This window comes from Mytilus edulis, chromosome 6 (genome assembly GCF_963676685.1).
Source record: "Mytilus edulis chromosome 6, xbMytEdul2.2, whole genome shotgun sequence".
Taxonomy (NCBI): Eukaryota; Metazoa; Mollusca; class Bivalvia; order Mytilida; family Mytilidae; genus Mytilus; species Mytilus edulis.
Genome location: NC_092349.1, coordinates 9943707 through 9954584, shown reverse-complemented (window position 1 = coordinate 9954584; position 10878 = coordinate 9943707). Strand labels below are relative to the sequence as shown.

The window sequence follows — 10878 nt, the reverse complement described above, 5'->3', positions numbered from 1 at the left end:
TTTTATTGGTATAAATATTGATTTTGTTATCAGTAACTTAAAAGCAAACTAAATATTACTAGTATGTTATATACATATATATATATATACCAATTCATGGATCTACAATCTGTCCATACCTGTATCTTGGCATTACATACAAGGTCATGTTTTTCTCTGATTGTTTATGACGTCTTTACACTATATCCATTGATATTGGATGTGTACGGATGGTAATTTAGTCTTAGATGCATGCTTTTTTATTAGTTGTTGGTGGCTTTGAACTAGCTGTCAGTTAACTGCGAGTACTCTCAGATCTGTACCTAGTGTCTTTTTGTTGTTGGGATGTAGAAGTACCCGGTCACGTCCACTTGTGTTTTTGTTCATGAGTTTTAAGCTTTTGCAACTGATTTTTATAGTTCGTTCTTATGTTGTACTGTTATACCACTGTCCATAGTTGGGATAGGGTTGGGATCCCGCTTACATGTTTAACCCTGCGACATTCTGTATGTTTGTGCCTGTTACAACTCAGGAGCCTGTATTTCAGTGGTTGTCGTTTGTTTATGTTTTACATATTAATTTTGTTTTTCGTTCATATTTTGTACATAGATAAGGTCGTTGGTTTTCTCGTTTGAATTGATTTACATTTCGGGGCCTTTTATAGCTGACTATGCGGTATGGGATTTTCTCATTGTTGAAGGCCGTACGTTGACCTATAGTTGTTTATTTCTGTCAATATTTGTTCTCTTGTGGAGAGTTTTCTCATTGACAATCATACCACATCTTCTTTGTTTATATTAGCCTACTCGTAACAACAACTTAGTTAATTTGTTATACCGACATTTCTGTCAATTTTGTAGGTATCTCATTGTCAATCCATCTTCGCTAGCCAAGGGTTGCGATCCACTCCCGTTCTCAAGAACGGGAGTGGATCATGAGAACGGGAGTGGATCGTAACCCTTGGCTAACAAAGATGATTGGCAATCATGCATCATCGTTCAATCTCGTTCAATCTCGTTAGGGTTATGAATAATCTATAAGTTCAAATCAATCGATAGAGCAAACTAATTCTTCTTCTTTTATAGCTGCTCATAGGTGTCGTTTTTATTTCTCATTGTTGAAGGTAGTATGGTGACTTAAATATGCTTCAATGCACGTTATTTAGACTCATGGATAATAGGATCATTGGCTATTACAGCCAATTCCATTGAGTGTGTAGGCAAATGTAATATCTTGGATTAGCTTGCTTACTAGCTGAACCGTGAAGTCATTATTAGGTCAGGTAAAATTCCCTCCTTTAAAAGAAGACTAGTCCGACATATAACCAATCTATCTGTCGGTAGGACTAGGCTACTCCAAAAGGGGGATATAATACCCTACCTAATAATGACTCCACGGTTCAGTAAGCAAGCGATCTTACCAAAGATATTATCTTACCAAAGATATTATCTTTGCCTACACACTCCATGCAATCGCCTGTAATGTATTTATGACATTGACTCGTTCTATTTTTTTAACTAATGACTGATTACAACCTTGATTTTTTTCAAACTGTAACTATTAGAAGGTTCTTATGGGGTTAACGGTAAACGGAATAATGGGTAAAAAATGCAGAATAAAAGTCAATAATATAAAGAATTGAGGAATTCTAGAATATAAAGAATAGACAAAAAAGTTTAAAAAAAAATCCCAAATAAATAGAGAGAAATGACATACAAAAGTCAAAGATTACAACATTGAAGTACCCCCATTCAGACCCTCTATTGGGCATTCTTTTCACCAGCAATACAAATATTGTTGGCGACGCTTATATATCCAATATACATTTTTTGGTATATAAATGATGGTATCTTGGTATGTTAGTTTTCAGTAAATTCATGTCTGACCGCTTCCACTAGAACTTATAAAATATATAGTAATTACAACAAATACATTGATTTTTTTTTATTAAGCATTTGAGACCATTGCACTCTGTGAACACCTTTAGTATTTCAACCCCACATCATGAGCACAAAATGAGGATTTCTGCGGACTTATACCGCTCTCTTACTGTGGTAATGGTAATTTGCATTATTGTACGACCTTATAACACTACAAAGTGCGGCATCATTTCTATCTATGTCTTCATAAATATCTTTTGCCGATCGACGGACATCTCCCTTCCAAAAATTATGCGTTGTCATGGATACGTCATTCATTCCCCATCTAGCGTATGCTAAATTCATGACTGGATGGTTCTCGTCCACACTTGCCACAACTATGTTTCTTCCATTTTTTCTGAATTTGATGTGTCCTCCTCTGACTTTGACATAATGCGTGCCACTGCCCCTTATTGGGTTATAGGCGATAACAATCCAGTCTCTCCAGTAGTATTTTTTGGCAAGTAATCTAAATAGTCCAGTGGCAAATTGACTATTGGACTGCCAGCTGTGTTGTGGAGAATATTCGTCAATATCCTTTCCGGATTGGGATTGATAATTACTAACACACTGCTGGTCAAAATCCTCGAACTTTCTTCGTACCTGCTGTATTCTAATTTGCCATTGTGACTTCATATAATCAACGTTGCGATTATATTGTTTAATTTGAAGAAAGCCTAATTCTACTGTTACCGCTTTCAAGAGTAGTTTCATTACGCCAAGAAGAAATATCTGCGTCTTTCTGCGGTCATATTTAGTATAAAGCATGATGGAAGTACCAAGATTATCTTGAAATATGTTTTGGTTGTTCACAATGGCATCATACAATTTTTTGCCACTATTCTGATAATCACTATCATAACTATCTATAAAAAGCTGTGTCCTGTTTCTGAAAGCAGCCTCTGGAACAGTATAAATATGTTGAAACTCATCCGACGCTACATTTATCTTCTGTTGTATTTGCCAGAAGTTGACCCTAACAACATTCCAATTAATCAATCGTTCAATATCGTTAAATCGATTATCTACCTGATCCAAACGATTATCGATATTCTTCATCATGTTTTTCATGAACGCCAACTCGGCAGACTCTGATGGGATGAACGCCATGATGACCCCTACGACGGAAGCTAATGCACCTAGGTAAGGTCCAACACTGCTTCCGATCTTTGATAAAGACTGTCCGAAATTTCCATTTGCAAGTACTTCTGTCATTGCTTTTCCAGTTGCAAGGCCAGAATTAACTGCGTTTTTTTCATCGGAAGAAAGGCTTTAAACAGGTGTGAAAAGACATAACAGAAAAGTCACCATAAAGAACCATTTGGAAGTAAACACTGAAATAAAAGGCATATGATATATGATAGTTATACTATGATTACATATAACTAAAAAGTTACTAAATCAGATTTAGGACATTTGAATTGAGAGCTTTTATTCGAATGTATGGGGTTGTTGTTTGTTCGGCTTCCTGTAGATCATATTTGTCTTTCCATAAAAAAGTTTGAAATAAAATGTTTTATACGCATACAAGGTGGTTGCTTATCTTCGTTGAACTGTAAAGCTTCAAGTTTTAAATTTGCTATTGAGTTTGGAACTCTTGGTTTAAGAGCTTCCTTGTTAACTTATACCTTAACCCAATGAGCAAACAAACCTCATTGGGTTAAGGTATAAGTCAACAAGGAAGCTCTTAAACCAAGAGTTCCAAATGGTGAAGTTGAAATCATCCCTTCGTAAATTTTACGGACGCCATCACGAGTTGGTTGACCGTTATGGAATACACGTCATACACGTTAGTATCACAGTTTTTATAAGTAATGGATTAAAGCACCTCTTCCGTCCAAAACCGCAAATTTGTAGTTAACCCATAAATCACCGGTCACTTTTCAAAAGAGCGTGTTGATGAAATTTGTCAGTGGTCAATTCTATGAATTGAGTATCATCCTTATATACAACAAGCTTCTAGGAAAATTTTAATTTGTTTTAATTAACCAGAACGTGGTGAAATTCTTTCTAATTTGTAATTCTATTAAGAAAAGAAAAGTTATCATGCAGCAAGGTATTATGTTGTTTTATTTATAACTAGATTTCCCACAATGTGTCTGTGTATAGAATCACTAAATAAATTCGGGCCGGTCGGACGGAACATACAAATAAACCAGAACATAGATATGTTATGTATTATCATCAAATACAACTTACATTTCAATATTATGAAAGAACGCGAATGCGACCACTTTCATTTTAGACGGAAACCGTCTAAAATTTAACTAAAATGCTCAAATTGTAAAGATTTCAATAATTTAGCATGACGTAATGATGCTAGTGCCCTATATATGTGCATTGTATTGTAAAAAACATCCTATATTTATGTAGCAGAAGCATTCTACTTTCCAGTAAATAGCTAAACGATTACATTTTCACAATTTTGTAAAACTGCTTTATTTTGGGGCCATAAAGTGGTCTTACTGAACCTACTCCTTTTCTGTTGATAACACAAATTACGCACATACGTTAATTAATTTTTGTCCACAAACTAAGAGTGATGCGAATGATGTTTAAACTAATATAAAAGTTGAGGATGAACACGGTCATTTTTGACAAACACCATCTGAAAAGTGACTTTTTTTGGTATATTTGATAGATGTTTCATAAGCTTGAATCGGAGCGTTTTTAATGACTAAATCAGTTAGAATCTTTAATATAATCTAATTGAATCAATTGAAATAGACACTTAAGTGTTTAAAAAGTGTCCAAAATCTTTCTTTAATAGATGAACCTGAAATTTGAGGCCAAAATCTGCCCTTACCAGACTTACTCCTTTAAGGATTTTGGTTCACGGTATAATCTTTGTTAAAAACTTTATTTTGAAACATAAAATTAAAGAAATATATTAAATTATTAGATGGGGACATTTGGCCCTGTTGATCAGATAAAAAGAACCCGTTTTTGTATTACCTAACGTCCGATTACCAGTGTGCCCTAATATACAACTAAAGGTATGCTGCATTTGTCAGCACATGTCAGGATAATGTATAATTTTATTTGATTCGAGCGTCACTGATGAGACTTTTTGTGGACAACACGCGAATCTGGTGTATATGCTTTTAATCATGGTATCTATTTTGAGTTTATTTGATATGACATTACTGCAACTCTATTTGAACCTGAGGAAAGTAGCCACCAATGCTTGACACTACAGATGCTTGACACTACAGAATGATACATAGAAAGTAATGGGACTATGTCATTAGTCGTTTTATTTCTGAATACACTGTCAAAAATAAATACCAGCAAGGATACAAAAAGTAGACGAGATCCTTGACTCAACAGTCATATCGTTCACAGGTTTAATTAACGTGACGAAACTAAAATACTGAACTCCGAGGAAAATTCAAAACGGAAATTCTCTAACCAAATGACCAAAAACAAAAGATAAAACACATCAAACGAATGGACAACAACTGTCATATTCCTGACATGATACAGGCATTTTCCTATGCAGAAAATGATGGAGCGAACCTGGTTTAATAGCGCTTAACTTCTCACTCGTAAGACAGTCGCAGCAAATTTTATTATATTGACAATCCATCCGGTCATTTCTTGTGTTATTTAAATTCCTTTTAAGCAACAGACGTACAATTAATAATTAGTAAGGTAATTTTCTAAATATTTCATTCCTAAGTTGTTTTATTTATTTCTTTAATTTTATGTGATTGTATTTTGTAATTTACCTCTTGTTTCACATGTCAATGTGACTGAGTGTTTTTGAAATAAAGCATATATTGTATTGTAATAAAAATGCGACAAAATATTGGATTTATTTTAGTTAAATTAATATATCGAATTTGAACCTGTTGAACACTTCTACCAATGCATCTGAAAACAAGTAATGGAAGATGAAGGTAAGAAGCTCTAATTTAATATTCATACTAAAATTTTATAGGACTGTTTACTTGTTTTGTTCGTGTTAACCCGTTAAGAAAATATATTTAGAAAAGTAATTTAATAATTACGCAGCTTTAAAAGTTCTGGAATCTTTCTCCTTTTTTTATATATATTTTGGCTGTTATGCTCTATTCATATTTAAGCACCCATTTATTCTCTATTCCTTTTTTAGCTCACCTGACCTGAAAGGTCAAGTTAGCTTTTCTCGTCACTTGGCGTCCGTCGTCCGTAAACTTTTACAAGAATCTTCTCTTCTGAAACCTCTGGGCCAAATTTACCCAAACTTGGCCACAATCATCATTGCAGTATCTAGTTTAAAAAAAGTGTTTGATGACCCGGCCAACCAACCAAGATGGTCGCCATGGCTAAAAATGGAACATAGGGGTAAAATGTAGATTTTTGCTAATATCTCTGCAACCAAAGCATTAAGAGCAAATCTGACAAGGAGTAAAATTGTTTGTTAGATCAAGATCTATCTGTCATGAAATTTTCAGACAAATCGGACAACCCGTTGTTGGTAGATGCTTCCAAATTAGTAATTTAAAGGAAATTTTGCAGTTGGTGGTTTTTATCTAGAATATAATAATAGATAGAGATAAACTGTAAACAGCAATAATGTTCAACAATGTAAGATCTACAAATAATTAAACAGGATCAAAATTGTTAAATTAACTCTTTTTTGTTATGCGTTTACTTTTCTACATTGGTTAGAGGTATAGGGGGAGGGTTGAGATCTCACAAACATGTTTAACCCCGCCGCATTATTTGCACCTGCCCCAAGTCAGGAGCCTCTGGTCTTTGTTAGTCTTGTATTATTTTGATTTTAGTTTCTTGTGTACAATTTGAAAATTAGTATGGCGTTCATTATCACTGAACTAGTATATATTTGTTTAGGGGCCAGCTGAAGGACGCCTCCGGGTGCGGCAATTTCTCGCTACATTGAAGACCTGTTGGTGACCTTCTGCTGTTGTTTCTTTATTTGGTCGGGTTGTTGTCTCTTTGACACATTCCCCATTTCCATTCTCAATTTTATCTTAAGGAGTTATTGTCCTTTATAGTCAAATTTTAACAATTCTCATAGTTCAAAGGGGCGTAACTCCTAGAAAAAAAAATTGAATCGCAATTTCCCGTTGATATGCACAACTACATAGTATGTCCTTATTATCTGAAAAGGTTTCGTGAAATTCTGTTGTGTGGTTTGAGACGCGTTGCGATGACAAACTGTTGCAGTAGTACATTAAAGTAAATAAGTTCAAAGAGGCGTAACTCCTAGAAAAAAAATTGAATCGCAATTTCCCGTCGATATGCACAACTACATACATATAGTATGTCCTTATTATCTGAAAAGGTTTCGTGTAATTCTGTTGTGTGGTTTGAGAGGAGTTGCGATGACAAACTGTTGCAGTAGTACATTAAAGTAAATAAGTTCAAAGAGGCGTAACTCCTTGAAAAAAAATTGAATCGCAATTTCCCGTCGATATGCACAACTACATAGTATGTCCTTATTATCTGAAAAGGTTTCGTGAAATTCTGTTGTGTGGTTTGAGAGGAGTTGCGATGACAAACTGTTGCAGTAGTACATTAAAGTAAATAAGTTCAAAGGGGCGTAACTCCTAGAAAAAAAATTGAATCGCAATTTCCCGTCGATATGCACAACTACATAGTCTGTCCTTATTATTTGAAAAGGTTTCGTGAAATTCTGTTGTGTGGTTTAAGAGGAGTTGCGATGACAAACTGTTGCAGTAGTACATTAAAGTATATAAGTTCAAAGAGGCGTAATTCCTAGAAAAAAAAATTGAATCGCAATTTCCCGTCGATATTCACAACTACATAGTATGTCCTTATTATCTGAAAAGGTTTCGGGAAATTCTGTTGTGTGGTTTGAGAGGAGTTGCGATGACAAACTGTTGCAGTAGTACATTAAAGTAAATAAGTTCAAAGAGGCGTAACTCCTAGAAAAAAAATTGAATCGCAATTTCCCGTCGATATGCACAACTACATACATATAGTATGTCCTTATTATCTGAAAAGGTTTCGTGAAATTCTGTTGTGTGGTTTGAGAGGAGTTGCGATGACAAACTGTTGCAGTAGTACATTAAAGTAAATAAGTTCAAAGAGGCGTAACTCCTCGAAAAAAAATTGAATCGCAATTTCCCGTCGATATGCACAACTACATAGTATGTCCTTATTATCTGAAAAGGTTTCGTGAAATTCTGTTGTGTGGTTTGAGAGGAGTTGCGATGACAAACTGTTGCAGTAGTACATTAAAGTAAATAAGTTCAAAGAGGCGTAACTCCTTGAAAAAAAAATTGAATCGCAATTTCCCGTCGATATGCACAACTACATAGTATGTCCTTATTATCTGAAAAGGTTTCGTGAAATTCTGTTGTGTGGTTTGAGAGGAGTTGCGATGACAAACTGTTGCAGTAGTACATTAAAGTAAATAAGTTCAAAGGGGCGTAACTCCTAGAAAAAAAATTGAATCGCAATTTCCCGTCGATATGCACAACTACAAAGTCTGTCCTTATTATTTGAAAAGGTTTCGTGAAATTCTGTTGTGTGGTTTAAGAGGAGTTGCGATGGCAAACTGTTGCAGTAGTACATTAAAGTAAATAAGTTCAAAGAGGCGTAATTCCTAGAAAAAAAAATTGAATCGCAATTTCCCGTCGATATGCACAACTACATAGTATGTCCTTATTATCTGAAAAGGTTTCGGGAAATTCTGTTGTGTGGTTTGAGAGGAGTTGCGATGACAAACTGTTGCAGTAGTACATTAAAGTAAATAAGTTCAAAGAGGCGTAACTCCTAGAAAAAAAATTGAATCGCAATTTCCCGTCGATATGCACAACTACATACATATAGTATGTCCTTATTATCTGAAAAGGTTTCGTGAAATTCTGTTGTTTGGTTTGAGAGGAGTTGCGATGACAAACTGTTGCAGTAGTACATTAAAGTGAATAAGTTCAAAGAGGCGTAACTCCTCGAAAAAAATTGAATCGCAATTTCCCGTCGATATGCACAACTACATAGTATGTCCTTATTATCTGAAAAGGTTTCGTGAAATTCTGTTGTGTGGTTTGAGAGGAGTTGCGATGACAAACTGTTGCAGTAGTTCATTAAAGTAAATAAGTTAAAAGGGGCGTAACTCCAAGAAAAAAAAATTGAATGGCAATTTCCCGTCGATATGCACAACTACATAGTATGTCCTTATTATCTGAAAAGGTTTCGTGAAATTCTGTTGTTTGGTTTGAGAGGAGTTGCGATGACAAACTGTTGCAGTAGTTCATTAAAGTAAATAAGTTCAAAGGGGCGTAACTCCAAGAAAAAAAAATTGAATGGCAATTTCCCGTCGATATGCACAACTACATAGTATGTCCTTATTATCTGAAAAGGTTTCGTGAAATTCTGTTGTGTGGTTTGAGAGGAGTTGCGATGACAAACTGTTAAAGTAGTACATTAAAGTAAATAAGTTCAAAGGGGCGTAACTCCTAGAAAAAAAATTGAATCGCAATTTCCCGTCGATATGCACAACTACATAGTATGTCCTTATTATCTGAATAGGTTTCGTGAAATTCTGTTGTGTGGTTTGAGAGGAGTTGCGATGACAAACTGTTGCAGTAGTTCATTAAAGGAAATAAGTTCAAAGAGGCGTAACTCCAAGAAAAAAAATTGAATCGCAATTTCCTGTCAATATGCACAACTACATAGTATGTCCTTATTTTCTGAAAAGGTTTCGTGAAATTCTGTTGTGTGGTTTGAGAGGGGTTGCGATGACAAGAAACAGGACTGACGGACTGACGGACGGGTCAAAAACATTATACCCTCCGCAACCCGTTGTGTGGGGTATAATTATCAAGTATAAATATATAGTCAAAGACCATTGCTGACATGGTTACTTTTTTCAAGGCGAGGTAGATTACTTTGGATGTTACAGCCGATTTCAATGAGTATGTAGCAAAAGGTAATATCTTTGATTAGCTTGCTTGCTAGCTGAACCGTGAAGTCATTGTTAGGTCAAGTAAACTATCCTCCTGTCAAAGTAGACTAGTACGTAACGACAGATAACCAAGCTATCTGTCTGTAGGACTAGTCTTTTTCGAGAGGAAGATATAATACCTTTCCTAACAATGACTTAACGGTTCAGCTAACAAGCAAGCTAACCAAAGATTTAAATTTACCTTTAGCTACATACTATTATTTTTGTTGGATGATAAGCAATTGCTGTTATCGCATTAATTTCACAAGTGCAACTGCAGTAGGATACGTAAGGTTTAAAGCAACGCTTCTGTCCTAAACCGGATATATGAAATTAACCTTTTGACCGGTCAATGGGAAAGCCTATGACATGTGAAAACTAGAAATGTAGATCAGATAACAGCCGAAGGCCACCAATAGGTCTTCAATACTGCGGGGGGGGGGGGGGGGGGGACTACACCCGGAAGTTTGCCTCAGGTGGCTCTTAAAGAAAAATGTATACGTGAAAATTGACGCCAAAACATATATACACATGGAAAAAAGTATTGCAACACCAAATTGAAATTCAAATTAAAAAAACACTTTATTTTTTTGTTAAATATTTTTTTGAAATAGAACTCGATAAACATTATCTAAATATCACATGAGTTTAATCAATAAATATCGACTCTATCAGTTTTTATCTGCACCTGCAGCTACTGTACTCGTAAACACTAAAACAGATGTTTTTATCCTCATTGTTTTCAACACTTAAAATAACCAAGTTTATAAATTTATGTTATTGACACCTTGTAATTGGTCATCCACAACTGCAGCAAGATGGCAGATATCCAGCATGAGGGAAGCAGGTATGTCGTTGTGATAATTGCTCGTATTGTTGGTCATCACCATTCCAATATAAGTCGTTTTGAGAATAAAAATCATGCAAAAAACAATGTTAAAGACCTTCCGAGGTCAGGAAGACCCCCTATAACATCTGCTAGGGAAAATAAAGCATAATGAAGGTTGGTAAGAAGGAAACCCATTGCAAACAATACAATCCTATAAAGAGAATGATGAC

General features: G+C 35.1%; 1 protein-coding gene across 1 annotated transcript in view; it reads right to left on the bottom strand.

The window, feature by feature from the left end:
* Positions 1 to 1908: 1908 nt before the first annotated feature.
* Positions 1909 to 10878, bottom strand: part of LOC139525975 (uncharacterized) — a 65948-nt gene continuing 56978 nt past the window's right edge. Inside the window, exon 2 of the mRNA XM_071321165.1 lies at positions 1909 to 3232. Within this exon, the coding sequence (XP_071177266.1) occupies positions 2013 to 3113 (1101 nt within the window). The 5' untranslated portion in view covers positions 3114 to 3232 and the 3' untranslated portion in view covers positions 1909 to 2012. The remainder of the gene's footprint in view (positions 3233 to 10878) is intronic.